Below are 24,152 nucleotides of genomic sequence, written 5' to 3'. Positions count from 1 at the left end.
CCCTCTAAGAAGTAGAATGCCATATGACAGCATAGGCTAAGAGCCAAGAACAGAACTCAGTGGTGTGGGGCTGGTAAGGATTTGGAGCTGTATCTTCACATGTTGGGACTCCCCTGGGTGGGTAGAGAAAATGATACCACTGCTGTCAGCTCTTTCATTTTCCATATTCCAGGTTGAGATAAATAAGGTTAGGAAGTAAAAAGAATCTATTGGCCAGGTGTGGTGGCTCACGCCGGTAATCCCAGCACTTTGGGAGGCCAAGGCAGGTGGATCACTTAAGGTCAGGAGTTCAAGACCAGCCTGGCCAACATGGTGAAACCCTGCCTCTACTAAAAATACAAAAATTAGCCAGGCATGGTGGCATGTGCCTGTAGTCCTAGCTACCTGGGAGGCTGAGGCATGAGAAATGCTTGAACCCAGGAGACGGAGGTTGCAGTGAGCCAAGATTGCACCACTGCACTCCAGCCTGGGTGATAGAGTGAGACTCTGCTTTAACAAAGAAAAAAAAAAAAAAAGAATCTGAACCTATCTCCTATCCCCCGGCCGGGTGCAGTGGCTCACTTTGGGAGACTGAGGTGGGAGGATTCCTTGAGTTCAGGAGTTCAAGACCAGCCTGGGTAACATAGTAAAACCCTGTCTGTATTCTCAATATAAATAATTTGTCTAAAGCTTTTAGATAAAAGTTTAAGATTCTTTTCTTATAAAAAAGAATCCATCTCCCACTCCTATTCCAAATTTGAGGAAAGCATTATTGACCTGGCAACAACAAACAGTAGAAAAAAAGAAATAGCAGAAATGAACAAAAAAATATGTTCTCTGGATATAGAGATGAGGCCTCCAGGGGGCAGCACCAAGGCAGAGAAATAGACTAAGATGGCTCAGTCCTTTCCTTGGTCTGGGGCTCCCCACAGTTCCCCACCGTCACTCCTCCCATTCCTTCCAACTTTATTTTTAGCTGCCATTGGGAGGGGGCAGGATGGGAGGGAAAGTAAAGAAAACAGAAAAGGAGAGGGGCAGACAGAGGCCAGAGGACTTCTCATACCGGACAGAAACGGATCAGGCATGGAACTCCCCCTCATCACTCACCTGTTCTTGCCCCTGGTGTTCCTGACAGGTGAGGGAAATTAACTTCTTGGTTTCTGGTGGGAATGGAAGATACATAGATTGTTTGGAATTGGGACCATTAGAGTTAAAATTTCTTTGGGATTTAGGAAGCGAACACTGGTTCTACATTTCTTGTTATGTGTGTCTGTGTCCTTGTGCATTTTTATGCCCTCACATATGACTGTTTCAATATTGAGACTGGCAGGGGCTAAAGCTGCCTAGGACCTTGTGTAAGATTTGTATCTAATAATAATCATTATAATTATTATTTTTTAAAGATAGAGTCTTACTTTGTTGCCTAGGCTGGACTGCAGTGGTGCAACCATAGCTCAGTAGTCAGGACCACTAGGTGCGTGCCACCACACCCAGCTAATTTTTTTTTTTTTTTTTTTTTTTTTGAGACAGGGTCTCACTCTGTCACTCAAGCTGGAGTGCAGTGGCATGATCATGGCTCACTCTAGCCTCAACCTCCCAGACTGAGGTGATCCTCCCACCTTGGCCTCCTGAGTAGCTGAGACTATAGGCATGTGCTACCACACCTGGCTAATTTTTTTTTTTTTTTTGTAGAGACAGAGTTTTGCCATGTTGGCCAGGCTGGTCTTTAACTCCTGGACTCAAGCAATCCGCCCTCCACAGCCACCGAGAGTGCTGGGATTATAGGCATGAGCCAGCATGCTTGGCTGAGATTTGTATCTAAATATATAAAATCTTCATCCTAAGCCCTATAGGAGTAAGGAGACAAAAAAGAAATGTGATGTGACCTTCCATTGCTAGTCTGATTCCTATTATCTCCTCCCTAACTTCTTACCCTTGGTGGTCCCTGGGGCCTGAGGCATAACTGACTAACTATGTGGTCAGAACTCTGGGTTTATCTAACTAATGAGCTGCAGTTTCTAGTCATACAGCCCTGCCAGTTTTCTGGATGCAGAACTGCTCACATACAAAACACCTTTCTGAAAATGAGCATGGTTTGGGATAAAGCTACAGCCATTGGTAATGGTGGGGGGTAGCCTGAGAGGGGTTGCTTAGAAGTACAGGGCAAGACATAGTTGGGGAAAGGACCATGGGAAGGACAAGAGGCCTGGAATTTCTCCTTGCTAGTGCCCTGTAATCATTGTTTCCTAAAATACCAGCTCTGATTTTTAAAGGCATTGGGGTCAAAAGGGAAGATCAGCCAGGGTCGGGCACCTTTAGAGTGGGTTGAAGACTGAGGAAACCATAGAGGTCGGCGGTGGGGGAGGGGGGAGCAGTTGGGAGAGTAGATGAGTTAAAAAGGAGGCAGGTTGTGGGAAACTTCAGGGTGATGGGACCCTTGGCAAGGATGGATGGCAAACTATGTGTGTGGGCAGGCGGGTGGCTCCACCCAGTTAACTACCACTGAGATTGCCAAGGCTGGAATCAACCAGAGACCTAGACATTGGAAAAAGACAGTGCGAGTGTGACAATGACCCTGGGAGTCAGGAAGAGATAGAGAAGGAGAGAGCCAGACGTGCGGTGCTTCTTAGCTTCCTTTCGTTTCCCCTATCTTGGGGAGAATTGGAAGCAATGGTTGTTCTGGGGATACAGAAAGGCCCTCTCCCTCTTTTGACCCTCACAGTTTGTTGAGGAGTGTGTGTGGGAGGAATGTTGTGGAAAAGAGTAACTTGACCTTTTCAGACATGTCTGTGAATGAAATTTCAGAGGTGGGAATGGAAATACAGCTGTACATCAGCATGGCAGAAGGCCACAGGTTAGGCATCTGGACACAAACACAGGAAGGGGATCATCTTTGCCTGAGGCTCTGAGCACAAGACACTGAGAGAGGCCAGAAAAGCTTATGAGTGAAAAAGCAGGCAGACAGAGATTAAGATGCTCCCTCACAGCTTCTCTCTGGCTGTGCCTCTAGCCATTCACTGCTTCGTGCTAACCTTATGATCCTGGCCCCACAGGTCTCTGCTCCCCCTTTAACCTGGATGAACATCACCCACGCCTATTCCCAGGGCCACCAGAAGCTGAATTTGGATACAGTGTCTTACAACATATTGGGGGTGGACAGCGATGGTGAGGAAGAAACTGGAGTGCCAGGGGACTGGGACTGCAGTAGTGCTAACAAAGAGGAGGCAAGATAGATGGGACTCTAAACTAATCTGGCCTTTTGAAAGTGGCTGGGGCTCTAAACTTGCCACCTCCATGCTTTTTCCCTTTGGCCTATGTCAAGGGTCATGTTTGCCCTATGCTTATATTCACATCCTCTTCCCAGGATGCTGGTGGGCGCCCCCTGGGATGGGCCTTCAGGTGACCGGAGGGGGGACGTTTATCGCTGCCCTGTAGGGGGGGCCCACCATGCCCCATGTGCCAAGAGCCACTTAGGTAAGAAGATACCTGACCCTTCTCCTAACCCCTGACCTTGATGCTCTAGAAGCTTCAACTCCCTATACCTCAGCTTTTTCACCCCTAAAATCCACATACTCCCTGTCCCCAATCTGATACCAATCCCTGCTCATTCTCCTCCAAAATCACATGAATTCAAGCACTCCGTCTATAACACCATGATCTCATTCTCTTCTGCCTCCTTCCAACCAGGTGACTACCAACTGGGAAATTCATCTCATCCTGCTGTGAATATGCACCTGGGGATGTCTCTGTTAGAGACAGATGGTGATGGGGGATTCATGGTGAGCTAAGGAAAGGGTGGTGGCAGTGTCTCTGAAGGTCCATAACAGAAAAAAGAGCAATGTGGTAAGGGAAAATGGTCTGTGTGGAGGGGCCAAGGAGTTAAAAACCTAGAAAGCAAGGTAGGTAATGTCAGGGAGTGGTCTTCATGCCTCCTTCAACTGGGAGCATGTTCTGAGGGTGCCCTCCCAAGCCTGGGAGTAACTATTTTCCCCATCCCCAGGCCTGTGCCCCTCTCTGGTCTCGTGCTTGTGGCAGCTCTGTCTTCAGTTCTGGGATATGTGCCCGTGTGGATGCTTCATTCCGGCCTCAGGGAAGCCTGGCACCCACTGCCCAACGTGAGCCAGAGGAAGGCTGAGTACTTGGTTCCCAGAAGGGGATACTGGGTGGGAAAAAGATGGGGCAAAGGGGTATGATGCCTGGCAGAGGGCCTGCATGGCTGTCTTCATTGCTACCTAATATGCTTGCAAAAGCTCCATGTTTCCTGACAGATTAGAATTCAGACTCCTGCCCAGGTATGGTGGCTCACACCTGTCATCCCAGCACTTTGGGAGGCCAAGGTGGGCATATCACTTGAAGTCAGGAGTTCAAGACCAGCCTGGCCAACATGGTGAAATCCCATCTCTACTAAAAAAATACAAAAATTGCTGGGTATGGTGGCTCATGCCTGTAATCCCAGCACTTTGGGAGGCAAAGGCGGGCAGATCATAAGGTCAAGAGATCGAGACCATACTGGCCAATATGGTGAAACCCCATCTCTACTAAAAATACAAAAATTAGCTGGGCATAGTGGCGAGCACCTGTAGTTCCAGCTATTCGGGAAGCGGAGGCAGGAGAACCGCTTGATATAGGGAGGCGGAGGTTGCAGTGAGCCAAGATCGTGCCACTGCACTCCAGTTCTGGTGACAGAGTGAGACTCTGTCTCAAAAAAAAAAAGAGAAAAAAACACAAAAGTTAGCCGGGCGTGGTGGTGCATGCCTGCAATCTCAGCTACTCGGGAGGCTAAGGCAGGAGAATCTCGCTTCAACCCAGGAGGTGGAGGTTGCAGTGAGCCAAGATTGTGCCACTGCACTCTAGCCTGGGTGACAGAGTAAGCAAGACACCATCTCAAAAATAATAATAATAATAACTCGGACTCCTTATCAGGAGTCCATGATCTGGCCTGGCACAGTGGCTCATGCCTATAATCCCAACATTTTGGGAGGCCAAGGCAGGAGGATTGTTTGAGGTCTGGAGGTTTGAGACCAGCCTGGGCAACATAGACCCCATCTCTACAAAAATAAAAAATAAAAAAATTAGCCAGGCATGGTGGTGCATGCCTGTGGTCCCAGCTACTCAGGAGGCCAAGGTGGGAAGATCGTTTGAGCCCAGGAGGTCGAGGCTGCAGTGAGCCATGATTATGCCACTACACTCCAGCCTGGGCAACAGAGTGAGACTCTGTCTCAAAAACAAACAAAATGTTCTCTACCCAAATGCCTTTCCTAATATTCTCTTCTCCTTAAATATTTTCAGTCTTTACTATCTTCTTAGTTGCTACCATGTTTCATTCCCCACCATCAGAACCAATCTGCTTTTGTTCCCCCACTGTACAGAGTCATGCTATGTTCCTACCTAGCATTTAATTCCTTCTTGTTTTTTAGAGCATTGTATTTATAAATTATATATATATAAATGTGTATATTTGTGTGTTTATATACCTATATATACATATATACACACATATATACATTTATATATATACTTACATACACACAATTACTGAAGATTACTAAAGGGATCTTTTATTAATTTCTACACTTACACAGAGCCTGGCACAGTACCTTTTTTGCATGTAAGAAGTGCCTTATAAATGTCTAAATTGAACGTGTCCTCCTGTGACCTCTTTCCTTTGTTGCCCCCAGCTCAGTGTCTTCTACCTCAGTTTTCCCCTTCCTTCTAGGCTGCCCAACATACATGGATGTTGTCATCGTCTTGGATGGCTCCAACAGCATCTACCCCTGGTCTGAAGTTCAGACCTTCCTACGAAGACTGGTAGGGAAACTGTTTATTGACCCGGAACAGATACAGGTAAGAGAAGGCAATATGAGCTAGGCGCAGTTGCTTGTGGCACCTACTCAAGAGGTGGAGGTGGGAGGATCCCTTGAGGCCAGGAGTTCAAGACTAGCCTGGGCAATATAGTGAGACCTCATCTCTAAAAATATGAAAAAAAAAAAAAAGAAATTAGCCAGGCATGGTGGCATGCACCTGCAGTCCCAGCTACTCAGGAGGCTGAGGTAAGAGATCAATTGAGCCCATGAGTTTGAGGCTGCAGTGAGCTTTGATCACACAGCTGCACTCCAGCCTGGGTGAAAGAGTGAGACCCCATTTCTTAGAGAGAGAAAAGCAATATGGATGGGCTTGGAAGGGGAGAGAGAGAGAGAGAGGGGATAAATGTAGGTGTTATCTTCAGTAGTATCCAGGTGTTCATCTCTCCTCTTCTTACATACTTTCTTCTTCCTCCTCTCCCCCGATCTCACATACATACATTTCTTTTGAATGCGCTTTATTCCCAGGTGGGACTGGTACAGTATGGGGAGAGCCCTGTACATGAGTGGTCCCTGGGAGATTTTCGAACGAAGGAAGAAGTGGTGAGAGCAGCAAAGAACCTCAGTCGGCGGGAGGGACGAGAAACAAAGACTGCCCAAGCAATAATGGTGGCCTGGTGAGGCACTGGGAAGAGAGGTGTGGGAGGCTAGAGCAATGAAGCCTTAGAAGAGTTAGGGCAGGGCTGGGTGCGGTGGCTCCCGCCTGTAATCCCAGCACTTTGGGAGGCCGAGGCGGGCAGATCACCTGAGGTCGGGAGTTTGAGACCAGCCTGACCAACATGGAGAAACCCCATCTCTACTAAAAATACAAAATTAGCCAGGCATGGTGGCACATGTCTGTAATCCCAGCTACTCAGGAGGCTGAGGCAGGAGACTCTCTTGAACCCGGGAGGTGGAGGTTGCAGTGAGCCGAGATCATGCCATTGCACTCCAGCCTGGGCAATAAAAGCAAAACTCCATCTCAAAAATAAAATAAAATAAAATAAATTAAGAAATAAAATAAAACTTTCCCTTTAAAAAAAAGAAAAAGAAAAAAAAGAAGAAGGAGAAGTTAGGGCAGGTTTGGAGTGCAGTGTGTATATCCCAAGATGTCTTGCATACTTTCTTTGTATGTACACTAATGGTACACAGAGGAAGGCTAAGTGGGCTGTCACTGCACTCCCTCTCACTACATTTCTACAAAGTGTCTATGTCTGTGTCTTTCCATATTTCACAGACAGAAGTATCTTTCTATCCCTCCACTCCAACAGTGATCCTGGCCCACAGGTTCTCCACTACTAATGTCCTAGCCCACGTTCCAAACATGATCCAAAACTCATCTCTAGGGGCACAGTGGTAAAATTGAAACAAAACAAAACAACTCATCTCTGGGAGGAGTCCCTGCCCAGACCATTCTCTTCTGTTCTATATTTCCTTAATATTTGTCCTCCCAAGTACAATATTTGTTGAATGAATCTGAGTGTATGAATGTTGTACTTATTTAGATTGATAAGCTACTCTGTATGTTCTATGACATTCAAACATTTGAGCTCTCATTCCATGCCATCTCCATGTTAAATACTCAAGAAATGGCCTAAAAGGCAAGATGCCTGACCTCAGTGAAGTGCTGATGTTAAATCCTGTGTGTGTGTGTGTGTGTGTGTGTGTGTGTCTGCACACATCTGATCACACCTCACTCCTTTCTCTTCTCAGCACAGAAGGGTTCAGTCAGTCCCATGGGGGCCGACCCGAGGCTGCCAGGCTACTGGTGGTTGTCACTGATGGAGAGTCCCATGATGGAGAGGAGCTTCCTGCAGCACTAAAGACCTGTGAGGCTGGAAGAGTGACACGCTATGGGATTGCAGTGAGAATTCACCCTGGATCTGGAAGAGTTGGGGGGTGGCAGGGGGGCAGTGTCTTGTGAACTGTCCAAGTACTGGGAACTTGAGGAAAACAAGGGCATTAACTACTTCCCAGACTTCAGCCACATCATGTTAGTTGGCTGTGTTCTGTGCCAACTCTAACACCTCATTCCTTGATCTTATGACCTCTTAGGTCCTTGGTCACTACCTCCGGCGGCAGCGAGATCCCAGCTCTTTCCTGAGAGAAATTAGAACTATTGCCAGTGATCCAGATGAGCGATTCTTCTTCAATGTCACAGATGAGGCTGCTCTGACTGACATTGTGGATGCACTAGGAGATCGGATTTTTGGCCTCGAAGGTGAGGATTACTCTGGAGAAATGGACAGGGTGGGAGAAGTTCTGGAGTGTGGGTGGGGCTCTGGAGTGAGTTCAGTAGGTCAAAGGGGAAACTGTCTTCCCCTGATATTGTCTCAATATTTTCTCACGACTAAGGGTCCCATGCAGAAAATGAAAGCTCCTTTGGGCTGGAAATGTCTCAGATTGGTTTCTCCACTCATCGGCTAAAGGTTGGACAGATTGACCCCTTCATGACTTCTCCCATTCTCTGACTCAGATAACTTCAACCACAGGGCCCTCCAGATTCCTCCTTTAACCAGCCTCCATGCTGACCTTCCCATGCCTTTCCAACTGAGCCCAGCAGACCCTCAGTGATCTTTTCACTCCTGGAATGTTTTTTTCCCTTTATTCCCCACTGTCTTCTCAGTGACTCCATCTGCTTCTGTCCCACAGGATGGGATTCTCTTTGGGATGGTGGGGGCCTATGACTGGGGGGGCTCTGTGCTATGGCTTGAAGGAGGTCACCACCTTTTCCCCCCACGAATGGCTCTGGAAGACGAGTTCCCCTCTGCATTGCAAAACCATGCAGCCTACCTGGGTGAGTAGCAGAGTTGCAGAGGACTTGCAGGGTAGGGGAGGAAATACATCCCTAGTTGCGGGGTATGAAATACTCCCTCTTAACTCATGAGGTTTCTCACTGACCTCTTACTACTTCCCTTGGGACCTCCTGCTGTGCCTTTAGGGAACCCCCTACTCTGGACCCCATCTTCTTTTCCTTTACCTCTGTTACTTTGCTCACTTCTAGGTTACTCTGTTTCTTCCATGCTTTTGCGGGGTGGACGCCGCCTGTTTCTCTCTGGGGCTCCTCGATTTAGACATCGAGGAAAAGTCATCGCCTTCCAGCTTAAGAAAGATGGGGCTGTGAGGGTTGCCCAGAGCCTCCAGGGGGAGCAGGTAGGGCATCCAAGGAAGGGTGGGACCTTTGGATTCCCAGGGACCTCCGGGCTGTTGGGGAGGAGTGTGAAGTGGGTAAGAGAGAGGCCTGCAAAGTCTGTGCGGAATTCTGGTTGGCAGAGTCTGTCAGGGATGTAAGGAGCAGACTGGCAGGCTGGTGAGTGCTTCCCACTGAGTCCACTTGTCTACAGTCACCTTCCCTTTTCTCTGGGGTCATCATCACCCACCATTCCCCAGATTGGTTCATACTTTGGCAGTGAGCTCTGCCCATTGGATACAGATAGGGATGGAACAACTGATGTCTTACTTGTGGCTGCCCCCATGTTCCTGGGACCCCAGAACAAGGAAACAGGACGTGTTTATGTGTATCTGGTGGGCCAGGTGAGACTTGCTGGGACCCCCTGCCCTGGACTTGCGTTGTGGGGGTGGGGGAGGAAAGGAGGGAGGGTGTACATATTTGAGGGTTTGCTGAGAGGTTGGGGCTGCTGGATTAGCATCTTCTATCTTCTCTCCTCCACCAGCAGTCCTTGCTGACCCTCCAAGGAACACTTCAGCCAGAACCCCCCCAGGATGCTCGATTTGGCTTTGCCATGGTTGCTCTTCCTGATCTGAACCAAGATGGTTTTGCTGATGTGGCTGTGGGGGCACCTCTGGAGGATGGGCACCAGGGAGCACTGTACCTGTACCATGGAACCCAGAGTGGAGTCAGGCCCCATCCTGCCCAGGTCAGGAGTACCCAAATAAAGCAGGGGCATGGTTGTAGGAAGAGGAGTAGGGGGATGCTCTTTGCTTGTCAATAGTCCCCTTGGCTTGAGACCCAAACTGAACAAGTGCTTTTATTAGTAGGCAAAAACTTAAGGCAGTGGGGTAGAATACAGGTTGCTGAACTAAGAACTCCTGAACACAGGCAAGTTTCTCTTATTCCCAGGACTGATGGGAGGATTATAAAGAGCAAGGCATGGCTGGGCGCGGTGGCTCACGTCTGTAATCCCAGCACTTTGGGAGGCCGAGGCAGGCGGATCACCTGAGGTCGGGAGTTGGAGACCAGCCTGGCCAACATGATGAAACTCTACTAAAAATACAAAAAGTTAGCTGGGCCTGGTGGCGCACGCCTGTAATCCCAGCTACTTGGAAGGCTGGGGCAGGAGAATTGCTTGAACCTGGGAGGCGGAGGTTACAGTGAGCCAAGATCACACCATTGCACTCCAGCCTGGGCAACAAGAGTGAAACTCCATCTCAAAAATAAAAAATAAAAATAAAAAAATAAATAAATAAATAAAGTAAAAATAAAGAAAGAGCAAGGCAGGAGGCCTGAGAAACTAGGTGTATGGGTCCCTGCCTTAGTCTCCTCTCTCTTCCTCTCAGAGGATTGCTGCTGCCTCCATGCCACATGCCCTCAGCTACTTTGGCCGAAGTGTGGATGGCCGGCTAGATCTGGATGGAGATGATCTGGTCGATGTGGCTGTGGGTGCCCAGGGGGCGGCCATCCTGCTCAGGTGAGGGGTCCCAGCTCAGGTAGCAGTGGACAGCATAGCATAGCTGTTAAAGGCAAGGGCCTTAAAGTCACAGACTGAGATTTGGGTTTCTTGGTCAACTTACTCTGTGCCTCCATTCCTAGTTTAAAAAATGACAATAGTAATAGTACCTACCTTATAGGTTTATTGTGAGGGTTAAATGAGATAATCCATATAATGATTTTAACACAGTGCCTAGCATATAAGTGCCTATTGACGTGAATCTAGGGCCGGGTACAGTGGCTCACACCTGTAATCCCAGCACTTTGGGAGGCCAAGGTAAGAGGATCATTTGAGGCCAGGAGTTCAAGACCAGCCTGGCCAACATGGTGAAACCCTGTCTCTACTAAAAATACAAAAAATTATCTGAGCATGGTGGTGGGCGCCAGTAATCCCAGCTACTCGGGAGGCTGAGGCAGGAGAATCACTTGAACCCAGGAGGCAGAGGTTGCAGTGAGCTGAGATCGCCCCACTGCACTCCAGCCTGGGCCACAGAGTGAGCTCCATCTCAAAAAAAAAAAAAAAAAAAAGATCAATGACATGAATCTATTATCTTACTTCTGTCAGAGGGCTCCCGGGGAGGGTGACATATGCATTCAGCCCCTCCTTCTTTGTTTTAACCATGGAGTAGCAAACACTGGGCTTGCGCTTCTCAAGGGCTTACCTCCTACTGATAGAATTTCTTTTCCACACTGTTCCCAGCTCCCGGCCCATTGTCCATCTGGCCCCGTCACTGGAGGTGACCCCACAGGCCATCAGTGTGGTTCAGAGGGACTGTAGGCGGCGAGGCCAGGAGGCAGTCTGTCTGACTGCAGCCCTCTGCTTCCAAGTGACCTCCCGTACTCCTGGTCGCTGGGATCGCCGATTCTGTGAGTGACTAAAGCGCATCACAGGCAACTCTCAATTCCTTGCCTGCCTTCCTCACTAGACCCCTTTCCACCCTCACTCTTGCCTCCTTCATTCAGACATGAGGTTCACAGCATCACTGGATGAATGGACGGCTGGGGCACGTGCAGCATTTGATGGCTCTGGCCAGAGGCTGTCCCCTCGGAGGCTCCGGCTCAGTGTGGGGAATGTCACTTGTGAGCAGCTACACTTCCATGTGCTGGTAAGGAGAGGGCAGGAACTGAGAATGAGGAAAAGTCTGGGTCAGAGGAGGAATTTCAGCTGGATCAGCAAGAAAGCCAAAGCCAGGAGAACGAAATGATTCAGACTTTGGAGTCAGGGCTGATCTGGGTTTGAATCCTAGCTGTGCCATTTACCACCTATGAATTCTGGCAAGTCCAACCCTCAGTTTTCTTGTCTGCAAAGGGGTGATAATAATAATAACTATATCATAGGAGTTGTATTAAAATTAAATTTAGTAATACAGTTAAGATCTTAGGACAGTGCCCAGCACACAGAAAATACTTCATAAATGATCACTACAATTATCACATGATCCTTGACTCTGTGACTCTGTTTTCCTTCAGGATACGTCAGATTACCTCCGGCCTGTGGCCTTTACTGTGACCTTTGCCTTGGACAATACCACAAAGCCAGGGCCTGTGCTGGATGAGGGCTCACCCACCTCTATACAAAAGCTGGTCAGCAGTGCCATGCCCTGCCCCTTGCCCCCAACACTGCCCTCTTTCAAGAGAAAAGGGAGGGAGAAGACATGAGATCATGGTGAAATCTGACCTGGGATCCTCGAATAAAAATATGCCCACTTTTGTCTTTTCACTTTTCCCCTATTCTATTCCTTTCCTCCTTGCTTCCCTCTCAACCCTTAGGCCCTTCCCTTTCTTCCAGGTCCCCTTCTCAAAGGATTGTGGCCCTGACAATGAATGTGTCACAGACCTGGTGCTTCAAGTGAATATGGACATCAGAGGCTCCAGGTTGGATGGACATGTACTGGGCAAACCAGGGTGACCTGAGACAGACTGGAAGGGACTCGAAGGGAGCTGGGGGTAGGGGGTTGTTTCTTACCCATGATAACAAAAGTGAGACTTTTGGCACTCCCCTCCTTCAACTCCTGGTCTCTCCCTCATTCATCATTCCCAGGAAGGCCCCATTTGTGGTTCGAGGTGGCCGGCGGAAAGCGCTGGTATCTGCAACTCTGGAAAACAGGAAGGAAAATGCTTACAATACTAGCCTGAGTCTCATCTTCTCTAGAAACCTCCACCTGGCCAGTCTCACTCCTCAGGTGCCCTTGGAGGAGGGGGTGTGGGAGAAGGAAAGAAAGGAGGAGGAAGAAGGTTGGGGTACTGGCCTCAGCTGTGAGGTGTTCTAGAGAATGGCTCAGTGTTTAGAGGCTGTGGGTAGGACAGCAGTTGCAGCCCCAGCTCCAGCTTCCATCTCCATTCCCCTGCCCTCAGAGAGACAGCCCAATAAAGGTGGAATGTGCAGCCCCTTCTACTCATGCCAGGCTCTGCATTGTGGGGCATCCTGTCTTCCAGACTGGAGCCAAGGTGAGTTGGGGTCTAGGATGAAAAGGAGGCTCTAGGAGGGCAGAGGCTGGGATCTGAGGGTCCTGGGACTTCAGGGAAGGAGGCACACAAGGGCTCCTGTTCCTCTGTAGTTGTTCCATGAGAAAGACTCTACCATTACCCCGTGTCCCCTGCCCCTAGGTGACCTTTCTGCTTGAGTTCGAGTTTAGCTGCTCCTCTCTCCTGAGCCAAGTCTTCGTGAAGCTGACTGCCAGCAGGTGAGAATGAGGGAACTTTCTTCTAGACCTCTCCTCCTACTGAGTCTTGACTGGAGGGGTGGGGAGGAACAACACTGATTCCTCTATTAGCAGAGAAGGGCGTCTTCTGAGGAGGGGTTGAGATGTGAGCCTCTCCCCTCTGACCCTACAGTGACAGCCTGGAGAGAGATGGAACCCTTCAAGATAACACAGCCCAGACCTCAGCCCACATCCAATATGAGCCCCATCTCCTCTTCTCTAGGTAGGCCCAGCTTCTAGGTGGGACCCAGTTCTCACTTCACACTCATACCCTTATGCTGCTTCCCTCCCTTTCCATGTGCCTCAGTGTTTCCCAAAACCCAAGCCCTTGTGGCTGCTCAGTCTTTTTGCCCTTAATCCTATTCATGCTGAACCTTCCCTTTTAAGCATCTTACTTTCCTAGGTATAAGGTTTTGCCAGGCCTTGGGCACTGGAGCTGGGATGAGGGGATGTGGGATGTAGCCACAAAGCTTGCATTGTCTGTGTCATGTTCTACTTCTGTCTTCTGCATGTACCCCCATCTCTTTATCCATGTGCTGGCCCTGCCTCCTCTGAATCCATGTCTGTGTGCTGATCATGTGCCCCTGTGTCTGTGTCATGGCTGTGACCATGTACTTCCTGACTTGGTGTTCACACAGTGAGTCTACCCTGCACCGCTATGAGGTTCACCCATATGGGACCCTCCCAGTGGGTCCTGGCCCAGAATTCAAAACCACTCTTAGGGTGAGAAGCTGGAGGGGTCTTGGCATGAAGGGGAGGTGGGAGAACAGCAGCTTTGTGGGAAAAGGATTGGAAGGGTCTCTCTTGGATTTTAATGGTATCTAGGGTGAAGGGGAACAGATGAGGAAGGGCCTTCCATCTCCCACTTCTTACTATTCCCAACCTTCCTCTTAGGTTCAGAACCTAGGCTGCTATGTGGTCAGTGGCCTCATCATCTCAGCCCTCCTTCCAGCTGTAGCCCATGGGGGCAATTACTTCCTATCACTGTCTCAAGTCATCACTAACAATGTGAGTCTGGTCTAGGAGGGCATGGAGTCCTGCCCCCTTGAGCTGGTGGACTCACTGAAGCTGGACACCAGACCAGCTCCCTATCTGTTGGGCTGCTACTCTTGGGGCTCCTCTCTCTGGGGGGGGGGCTTTCTTTTCACACATGTGGCTTATTTGGGAGAATAAAAAGGGATTATAAGGGGAAGAACTGCAAGGTGTGGGTATGTTCCAGCTCAGCCTTGAGTGGCTAGCCCCACCCCATCAGGAGGGTCTTTCAAGTTGGATCTTCCCCTAGGCAAGCTGCACAGTGCAGAATCTGACTGAACCCCCAGCACCCCCTGTGCATCCAGAGGAGCTTCAACACACAAACAGACTGGTATGAGTCACAAGGGGGTGTCGGAGTGGGAATGCAAGTGGAGTTGGGTGCCCTGGACAAGGGGGTAGGAACTGGAGCGGAGAGGAAGGGATCTTTCCACCCCAGGGTCTGATCTGGAGTGGGAATGAAAATGGAGTCAGGTGCCTTGGGACAAGACTGTGTGAACTAGAGGTGGGGAAAGAGGATCTTTCCACCACAGAGTCCTGATCTGTCTGTCTCTCTCTCTTCTGTTAGAATGGGAGCAATACTCAGTGTCAGGTGGTGAGGTGCCACCTTGGGCAGCTGGCAAAGGGGACCGAGGTCTCTGTTGGACTATTGAGGCTGGTTCACAATGAATTTTTCCGAAGAGTAAGCCTTTCCTTTTCTACTACTCCCCTCTTTTGCTCCTTTCTGGAACTTTAGCATAGGTTTTGGAGGTAGACAGACCCATGTTCAAGTTTCACTTTTGCCTCTTACTAGCTATTTGACCACGAGCAAGTTATTTCATCTCCCTAAGCCTCTTTTTCCTAATCTCTAAAAGGGGAAGATAATACCAATTTCATGGGGTTGTTATAAAGAATAAATGAATAATGAGCTGGACATATGGTGAACACAAGTTATTATCCTTGTATTTTCCTCCACTGACCATTCCTTAGTGCTGTATCAATCAACATTTACAGGATACCTACATTTAATCAGTTAATAATCCATCAAGTGCCTATTACGTAAAAGGCCCTGTATTAGGCTGACACTGAGGAGAATATCTCCAACATTTAGCCCCCATGCCTAACTCATTGTAGGTGCTTAATATATTTTTGCTAAATGAATGAATAATTGATATTACATGCAGGATTTGCATTGGGGAGCAGTGGGAAGTAAGATTGTATAGGCGAGAGGGATCTAGATTATGAAAGGCCTTTGAATCCAGGGAGAAATTGAACTTAATATGACAGGTAGTGAGGAGTCAGTGTGAGTTCCTCCTGGGCAGGGGAATGGCATCTTAATTGTAATGGCATTTGGCACTAAGGTTGATGTGCTTTCCCATATCTACCTGGAATAACACAAGATCCCTGGGATGTCATCATATGTTTTAGGGAAGTTCAGTCCAATAAACCATCCTTCTCCAAGTCTCTTTGTCCTTCTTTGGTATCTTTTTTTCATTAATCTATTCATGCTTTCAACAAAGATTTATTAAGAAACCACTACATGGCTGGGCGCGGTGGCTCACGCCTGTAATCCCTGCACTTTGGGAGGCCGAGGCAGGCGGATCACGAGGTCAGGAGATCAAGACCATCCTGGCTAACACAGTGAAACCCTGTCTCTACTAAAAATACAAAAAATTAGCTGGGTGTGGTGGCGGGCGCCTGTAGTCCCAGCTCCTTGGGAGGCTGAGGCTGAGGCAGAAGAATGGCGTGAACCCGGGAGGCGGAGCTTGCAGTGAGCAGAGATCGCGCCACTGCACTCCAGCCTGGGTGACAGAGAGAGACTCCATCTCAAAAAAAAAAAAAAAAAAACAAACTGCTACATACTTGGCACTGTGCTATCTACTAGGCACCAAGGACACAAAAGTTATTAAGGCACAGCCTTTAACCTGGAGGATCTTATAGTTCAGGAGTGAAAGACAGAAGTAAACACCAGGGTTGGTGGGGGTTAGGAAGAATGATTTCCCTAAATCCCAGAGGGGATGACTTCTAAACTTCAATCTAAAGGAGGGGTAGAGGTCAGCCAAAGGAAAGAGAAGTAGAATGCATTTCAGGTAAAGTACCAGATGTACTGACTGTCCTTGGAAAACAAACAGCAGCAGCAGATGTGACCAGGGGTTTTCCATCTATTATCCTTCCTCTCTTTTCCCATTGGTCTTCAGCCTTTTCTTCTAGTCTTGAGAGCCCTTGAGGTTATGTCTCTCGGCCTCAACTTTGCTATTGGGATTCTAAACAACTACAGCACCTGGTGATGGCTCATTTTAAATGTCTTCCTATCCACTTGTTCCACAGGCCAAGTTCAAGTCCCTGATGGTGGTCAGCACCTTTGAGCTGGGAACCGAGGAGGGCAGTGTCCTACAGCTGACTGAAGCCTCCCGTTGGAGTGAGGTGGGGCCGGAGACCGAGTTTGAGAGCTGTGAAAATAATGATGATGGGTATAGGATAGGGCCACCCGTGGGCTTTTCCAGAACGAAGGCATCTCCATCAGGTAGCAGGATCCTAGTGTTCCACTGCCGCCATTCCTGCCTCAGTTTCTTTCTTTTAAGTAGAAGGAGGTTATTCTATTTAGGGGCTGGCTTTGGTATAGTGTGAGATGAGACTAGTTGGGTTACAGAATGCATGTAGAAAACTACTCTTCTCTCCATACAGAGCCTTCTGGAGGTGGTTCAGACCCGGCCTATCCTCATCTCCCTGTGGATCCTCATAGGCAGTGTCCTGGGAGGGTTGCTCCTGCTTGCTCTCCTTGTCTTCTGCCTGTGGAAGGTAAGCACTGCTTTAGTGGGGAGTGTGGAGCATGCTGCCCATGAGTTGAAGAATTCTTGATTATAGCAGAGAGAACATGATTTGTGCTGGGCAGCTAAGCAGGCTGTGGATGTCATGCCCAGGTCTCCTTCACTGTACCCCACAAATGTTGGTTAAATTCTCCTAAGCCAAATAAAATAAATTTGAATTCCATTTTTGGAAACAGAACAAAAGTGAAGATCTCAGATAAGTCTGAGAGCTACTGGCAGGGTTCCCAGTCTAGGCATTTGGCGATGACGCTTATCTTTTCCTCTACAGCTTGGCTTCTTTGCCCATAAGAAAATCCCTGAGGAAGAAAAAAGAGAAGAGAAGTTGGAACAATGAATGTAGAATAAGGGTCTAGAAAGTCCTCCCTGGCAGCTTCTTCAAGACACTTGCATAAAAGCGGAGGTTTGGGGGCTCAGATGGGACAAGCAGCCGCCTCTGGACTATCTCCCCAGACCAGCAGCCTGACTTGACTTTTGAGTCCTAGGGATGCTGTTGGCTAGAGAAGAGGCTTTACCTCAGACAAGAAGAGCTGGCACCAAAACTAGCCATGCTCCCACCCTCTGCTTCCCTCCTCTTCATGATCCTGGTTCCATAGCCAACACTGGGGCCTTTGTTTGGGGTCCTTTTATCCCCAGGAACCAATCATTTTTTTGCCTAGGTGCCTGACTCCTTTCAGATTCCCTCTTAATCTTCCCTCACAGTTTGGAAAGGATAAGAGTTATCTTCCTCGATTCTTCCACCCTCTCACCTTCCTGCCTGTTCCCCACTCCACAGGAGGGAGCTGACGTTGGCTTGAAAGGAGTAAAGTCAACATCTGCTGCTTTCCTGTGGACTCTGGTGATTCATAGAGCCGGATGGGGAGAGTCAACAGGAAAAAAGGAGGGAGGAGGAAAAGCCACAAGAGACATTCTGTACAATTCCAAGGAACAGAGAAGCCTTAGACAGGCAACTGCCATCCCCCCTGAAACCTGAGACCTGTGGTGCACTCGCCGGCCCTCAGGTGTTGGTGAAACAGAGCTGCCCCCAGGCTCGCTGGGCATAGGCTTCCTGATTCCAAGCCTTTTCTGGGAGCAAAGCCAGGGCCTGGTGCCTGATTTTCTGTAGCCAGGAGCCCTCAGGTGGCTGGAGCTGGAAAAGCAGGGAGGACTGGGTGTACCTAGGCAATGTTTTCTCTACTTCTTTCAAGTCTTATACTCACTCTTGAGCCCTCCTTAGGGCCTGCTTAGAAAGCAGACAGGAGAGAGTGTCCTGCTGCTTGGTGATGGGAAATGCTTTCACTTTACCAGCTTTGGGAAGCAGCAGCCCCATGGGATCTAACGTGAGGGGTCTGCATTAAGAAGCCTTCGAGGGTGGCATGGGACTGTGGGGAGCAAGCCCTTACTTGCTCAGCACTGGTTATGTAGCACAAATAGCTCCTAGGAAAATGTTTCTGGGGCAACCCTATAGAACCTTGGTCATATTTTGCAGGGTTTCTCTGGTGGAATCAGTTTGCCAGCCCTTGCTTGATGTTTAGCGGAAATCTCCAGGTTAATTTCTATCTCTGACCCCTCCCCAACCCACTCCATATTTGGGTCATGGCCAGTAAAGGCAGTTGGAGTCTCATAGACAACTGGGTAACTTATATTTCTTTGTAATCAAGACTTGAGATATCGAAGTCAGTTATTGATCTCCAGAGTGCAGCTCTGAGAGCCTTTTGAAGAATCAGCACTCATTTAGAGCTGAGAAGAGAGAAGACCTGATTGGGTGGTTGACTAGCAGTCACAGAACCTGTCCTCCCGGGCTGTTCCTGAGGCCTGACCACAGTGTTTATTTTGGCATGTCTCTGGCCTTCTGCAGAGGCCCACCCTCATGGGCATTGTCTCTGTTTCCCAGCAGGGTGGACAGTATATCAGATGGTCAGAACAAATAAAGTTCAGTGTCAAATGGCCTTTGGCTCTATATGTGTTCCCTAGGATATAGACTGCTCAGTAATAGTGAGAGGTAGATACATGTTTTGCCTGGGACTTTACAGAATGGAGTCCCTGGAAGGCAAAGTTAAGAAGTATTTTAGGCCGGGCGCGGTGGCTCAAGCCTGTAATCCCAGCACTTTGGGAGGCCGAGGCGGGTGGATCACGAGGTCAGGAGATCGAGACTATCCTGGCTAACATGGTGAAACCCCGTCTCTACTAAAAATACAAAAAACTAGCCGGGCGTGGTGGCGGGCGCCTGTAGTTCCAGCTACTTGGGAGGCTGAGGCGGGAGAATGGCGTGAACCCGGGAGGCGGAGCTTGCAGTGAGCCGAGATCACGCCACTGCACTCCAGCCTGGGAGACACAGCGAGACTCTGTCTCAAAAAAAAAAAAAAAAAAAAAAAAAAAGAAGTATTTTAAATGTTTTCTGTGGCTCTCCCACAGATGTATTCTAGCCTCCTGTAATTCTCACCTGCTTAAGTGACCAGAAAGTATAAAGGTCTGGGAAGCACAGAGGCTTGGATTGAAATCCTGTCTGCCATTTATTAACTATATGGCCTTCAGCAAGTCATAACTTCCCTGAGGCCCAGATAATAATAAGAGGCTGTGTATTACAGTGGTGAACAATGAGGGCAGATTTGGGTTTAAATCTAGGCTATACAACTTAAAAATTCCGTTTCACCTAGGACAGACTTAACTTCTCTAAATCTTGGCTTTCTCATCTTTAAACCTGTTAGGGTCATGAAGACAAAATGAAATAATCCAAGAAAAGTGAGCATTTAGTAAATGCTCAGTAAATGGTAACTATGATTATAAAACTATTTTGTCGTAAAATAATCTACCGTATCATGCCTTGTGAGGATTAAGGGAGAAAGTATACTGGAGCACCAGGTGGTGGCGTTCCTGCTCTCTGACCCATCTCCCAGATCGTGAAGGTGTGTTTCTTCTATGTGCTATTGTCTCATCCACTAAATCTTATCCTATGCCTCATCACCTTTTTTTTTTTTTTTTTTTTTTTTTTTTGAGATGGAGTCTCGCTCTGTCGCCCAGGCTGGAGTACAGTGGCGTGATCTCAGCTCACTGCAACCTCCGCCTCCTGGGTTCAAGTGATTCTCCTGCCTCAGGCCTCCTGAGTAGCTGGGACTACAGGTGTGCACCACCATGCCCAGCTAATTTTTGGAGACAGGGTTTCACCATGTTGACCAGGCTGGTTTTGAACTCCTGACCTCACGTGATCTGCCTGCCTCAGCCTCCCAAAGTGCTAGGATTACAGGCGTGAGCCACTGTGCCTGGCCTGCCTCATCCCTTTTGAAATAAGCTCTTTGAGCTCTTTAAGGTGATAATTAGCTGGAGAATTTAAGGTTCTAATGGTAGGGATCAAATCTATTTGATTCTATTAAGCAGGTATCTTCTAGGCTCCTCTTGAAACACCCAGAGTTTTTCCAGTACCCTGAGGGAACACGTGCACTTAAGCAATGGCCTTCTAGAGACCCAGTCTTTGCCTCTGTTGCCTAACCCTGAGAATTGTGGCCTGTCTGGCCTATTTGGCATGAACACCATTCTCTGTCAACCTGCTGAGTTGTTTTGTGACAGGAAAGGGTTTCCATCGTGACCCTCAGTGCACTTCATACAGGCTGTAACTTTATCAGCCTTTATGGAGCACAGAGTTTCTAGGGCTGAGACTGCAACCGTGTTATGTTGACAGACTCTCCTCTCCTCTTTACCCTCAGTCAGCCCCCAAATGGAGGTGGGTTTCCTTGAGGACTGGTTCATCTAATTCTTACACATATATGCATATATATGTGTATATTTAAAAATTTTTTAGAGAGGGGGTCTCACTATGTTGCCTAGGCTGGTCTCCAACTCCTGGCCTCAAGCAATCCTCCTGTCTTGGCCTATCCACATACTGGGATTATAGGTGTGAGCCACTGTGCCTGACCTCATGTAATTCTTTATCCATATGATTAAGAGAGCACTTTTAATGTATTTTTCCACCTAGAGATACCCCTCCTATCCATCCTCAGCACCAGACTGGGACTTTCTCTAACCCCAATCTTGTTATCCCTTTATTTGCAATAGTATTAGTCCTTTGCTTCTTCATTAATTTTTTCATTCATTTATTCATCAGATATCAAGCTCATAATATGTGCTTGGCAATGGCAATAATATAAAACACAACTACCATCAAAGAGTCCAATCTAGTAGCAGAAACAAACATGTAAACAAATAGTGGCAAATACAGGCTGGACGCAGTGGCTCACGCCTGTGATCCCAGCACTTTGGGAGGTCGTGGCAGTCGGATCACTTGAGTTCAGGAGTTCGAGACCATCTTGGACAACACAGTGAAACCCCGTCCTTAACAAAAATACAAAAACAATTAGCTGGGCACGGTGGCGCGCACCTGTAGTCCCATCTACTTGGGAGGCTGAGGTGGGAGGATGGCGTGAGCCCAGGAAGTGGAGGTTACAGTGAGCCGAGATCACCCCACCACACTCCAGCCTGGGTGACAGAGTAAGACACCATCTCAAAAACAAAAGCAAAAAAAAAAAAAAAAAAAAAAAAAGGCAAATGCAAAGAGGTGGTTGCTATATATCAACAAGTACTAGGAGTATGTCATATAATAGGCACACTTTCTTGGGCAGTGGGGGTGGCAGGGTTGTAAGGGAAAACTTTATAGAAAAAAGAAATTTGGCCTGGGGGTTGTTCTGTGCAGGAAACACGCAAAGGGAGAAGAAAAGACACACACACAATACCTTTAAGGGTAAACAAGCTTTATCCACGTAAATGGCAATGCAGATATAATAAGCAAATGGCATAAGCAAATTAATAAGCAAATTGATATAATAAGCAAATTATATAATAAGCAAATGATATAATAAACAGATTGATATAATAGGCAAATTGCAATGGGAAGGGGAGAAGGGAAAAGATATTTACACTCACCAGACTATGGAGGATTCACCACCAGACTGAGAAGCAACAGCCTGGGCTCCAGAGTCGGCCACTGGTCCATGCACAGACGAGGAGAGGTCTCATGAAGTTTTGGCACAGTCTGGGACCCTACCTCTTTTTGTAACGAGTTGTTTGGCATGAGGCCCAGTCATGAGGCCCTTGGCAACTGGGCTCAAGAAACGCAAAACGTTCAACTTATTTTTGTAATTGTCTATTGTTTTTCAATAACTAACCTATAGGAATAGATTGAAATAGAGATTTCTCCAAAACAGTGCTGGATGAACACCTCAAAAGGGCTCACACAACCTGTTCTGGGACTCGGTGACCATTGTTTCTGTCCACGTTCAATTGAGTTCAAATTTAATATTTAACTTTTCCACCACAGGGATCAAATGTGACAGGACGCATTCTTGGGAGGATTAATCACCAGCTTCAAAGGGAATTATAAATTAGAACAGTTTGAGGCCTGGCGCTCTGGGAGTTGAGGCGAGGAGAATTGCTTGAGCCCGGGAGTTCAAAACCCATCTGGGCAACATGGTGAAACCCTGTCTCTACCAAATATATGAAAATTAGCTGGGCATGGTGACGTGCACCTGTAGTCCCAGCTACTCAGAAGGCTGAAGTGGGAGGATCTCTTGAGCCTAAGAAGTCAAGGCTGCTGCAGTGAACCGTGATCATGCTATCACACTCCAGCCTGGGTGACAGCGAGACCCTGCCTCAAAACACATAAAACAAGGCCAGGCATAGTGGCTCACGCCTGTAATCCCAGTACTTTGGGAGGCCAAGGCAGGTGGATCACTTAAGGTCAGGAGTTTGAGACCAGTCTGGCCAACATGGCAAAACCCTGTCTCTACTAAAAACACAAAACTTAACCGGGCGTGATGGCACGTGCCTGTAATCCCAGCTACTTGGGAGGCTGAGGCAGGAGAATTGCTTGGACCAGGAAAGCAGAGGCTGCAGTGAGTGAGCCGAGATCGTGCCACTGCACTTCAGTCCGGTGGGAGGGTGAGGCTCTGTCTCAAAAAATTAAAAAAAAAAAAAAAAAGAAACAGCTTGAGTGGCTCTTTTGTGTGAAAGTAATGAGAGATGGGACTGGAAAAGAGGGCAGCAGCATATGACTCCTGAAGAGCCTTGTAAACCGCTTAAGAACTTTGGGCTTTACCCTGTAAGTTTTCATATGCATTTTAGTGAGCTCTCTCCGGCGGGGAGAGGAGAAAAGAGAGACAGGAAGACGGATGGGCGGAGACTGATTTCAAGAATTACCAAGAGCCTGAACTTCAAGGGCAGTGGAAATAATGAAGACAGTTTTTTGTTTGGTTATTTTCTGTTTCTATGCTGAGGCGGGGGCGGGGCGGGGGGCGGTTTAAAATAAAAGTGCTCTCCTCGCTCTCTGCTCTTTTCCAATTCAGTATTGCGTTTAAAAATTGAGCCTGGGCCAGGGACAGTGGCGGCTCATGCCTATAATCCCAGCACTTTGGGAGGCTACAGTGAGGAGAATCGCTTGAGGCCTGGAGTTGAAGACCAGACTGGATAACATAGCGACACTCCATCTCTTTAAAAAAAAAAAAAAAAAAAAAAAAAAAAAAAAGCCAGGCGTGGTGGCGCAAGTCTGTAGTCTCAGCTACTAGGGAGGCTGGAGTGAGAGGATCCCTTAAGCCCACGAGTTGGAGGTTATGGTGAGCTATGCTGGCACCATGCACTCCGGCCTGGCCGACAGAGCGACACAGTGAGACTCTGTCTCAGAAAAAAAGAAACAAAAAATAAAATTGAACCTGATCCCCTTTCCTTAGGTTTTGTCCCCCAGGTTACCGCGGGCCGCGCATTATCCGTGATCTGCTTAGCACTACAATCTCCTATTTCCGAATTGCTCTCTTCAAATGCTCTTTTTTGCTTGGGTTTTTGGCAGCGGAATGGGGCGGGGTGGGGCGGGGGGAGTTGGAGGGGGCAGAGGTAACTTCGCCAGTGATTAAATGCAAATACGACAGTCCGTGAGACCGAAGCCCACGGTAGAAGCTGGGACCCTCCTGCCTCTAGCTACAGCTCTCCAAGGGGCAGGGCTGAGGCGGGGCTTGGGGCGGAGGCCCCGCCTGGAACTGCGGGTGGGCGGGGGCCGGGCCCGGGAGAAGTATCAGCCGTAGCCCACCCGGTTCCTTTCCTGATTGAGCAGGTCGGATCGCAGGGCGGGTTCAGATTTGAAGGGCGAGGTTTGAGGCCAAGCCCCGGTCGC

General features: G+C 48.3%; 2 protein-coding genes and 1 pseudogene across 5 annotated transcripts in view; all 3 read left to right on the top strand.

The window, feature by feature from the left end:
- LOC126931509 (neuroblastoma breakpoint family member 3-like) overlaps positions 1 to 24,152 on the top strand; it is an 833,099-nt pseudogene that overhangs the window by 388,084 nt on the left and 420,863 nt on the right. The window lies entirely within an intron of this gene.
- ITGA10 (integrin subunit alpha 10) lies at positions 543 to 18,949 on the top strand. 3 transcript variants are annotated; one of them, XM_050749646.1, is made up of 30 exons: positions 548 to 1,114; positions 3,033 to 3,144; positions 3,344 to 3,453; positions 3,667 to 3,758; positions 3,980 to 4,094; positions 5,696 to 5,823; positions 6,309 to 6,457; positions 7,533 to 7,683; positions 7,875 to 8,040; positions 8,175 to 8,248; positions 8,472 to 8,616; positions 8,824 to 8,972; positions 9,210 to 9,353; positions 9,497 to 9,697; positions 10,338 to 10,468; positions 11,189 to 11,355; positions 11,452 to 11,594; positions 11,959 to 12,072; positions 12,278 to 12,363; positions 12,530 to 12,671; positions 12,844 to 12,936; positions 13,096 to 13,172; positions 13,324 to 13,413; positions 13,829 to 13,913; positions 14,085 to 14,198; positions 14,473 to 14,553; positions 14,788 to 14,901; positions 16,527 to 16,622; positions 16,884 to 16,997; positions 17,295 to 18,949. In XM_050749646.1, exons 1-30 carry the CDS (start codon positions 874 to 876, stop codon positions 17,358 to 17,360), a joined length of 3,690 nt encoding a protein of 1,229 aa, XP_050605603.1. In that variant the 5' UTR covers positions 548 to 873; the 3' UTR covers positions 17,361 to 18,949. The 3 variants fall into 3 exon arrangements, with proteins under 3 accessions (XP_050605613.1, XP_050605603.1, XP_050605591.1); XM_050749634.1 differs by having other exon boundaries at positions 551 to 1,114; positions 9,494 to 9,697; XM_050749656.1 differs by lacking the exons at positions 13,829 to 13,913; positions 14,473 to 14,553; positions 14,788 to 14,901; ... (1 more) ...; positions 16,884 to 16,997; positions 17,295 to 18,949 and having other exon boundaries at positions 543 to 1,114; positions 9,494 to 9,697; positions 14,085 to 14,192.
- The window catches only part of RNF115 (ring finger protein 115), a 146,153-nt gene continuing 146,032 nt past the window's right edge, over positions 24,032 to 24,152 (top strand). The window contains exon 1 of the mRNA XM_050751184.1: positions 24,032 to 24,035. The gene's annotated coding sequence lies outside the window, so the exon portion shown is untranslated. The remainder of the gene's footprint in view (positions 24,036 to 24,152) is intronic.

Source organism: Macaca thibetana, chromosome 1 (assembly GCF_024542745.1).
Source record: "Macaca thibetana thibetana isolate TM-01 chromosome 1, ASM2454274v1, whole genome shotgun sequence".
NCBI classification, from domain to species: domain Eukaryota; kingdom Metazoa; phylum Chordata; class Mammalia; order Primates; family Cercopithecidae; genus Macaca; species Macaca thibetana.
The sequence above is the reverse complement of the archived record's forward strand: the minus strand, read 5'-3'. Positions and strand labels throughout refer to the sequence as shown.

What these genes read in the sequence shown, in the direction of transcription:
- ITGA10 (XM_050749634.1), top strand. Translation starts at nt 874, where the DNA reads ATGGCTCAGTCCTTTCCTTGGTCTGGGGCTCCCCACAGTTCCCCACCG. An exon ending in TCAGGCCCCATCCTGCCCAG is followed by an intron (nt 9,698 to 10,337) that starts GTCAGGAGTACC and finishes TCTTCCTCTCAG; the next exon opens with AGGATTGCTGCTGCCTCCAT. An exon ending in AATTCAAAACCACTCTTAGG is followed by an intron (nt 13,914 to 14,084) that starts GTGAGAAGCTGG and finishes CCTTCCTCTTAG; the next exon opens with GTTCAGAACCTAGGCTGCTA.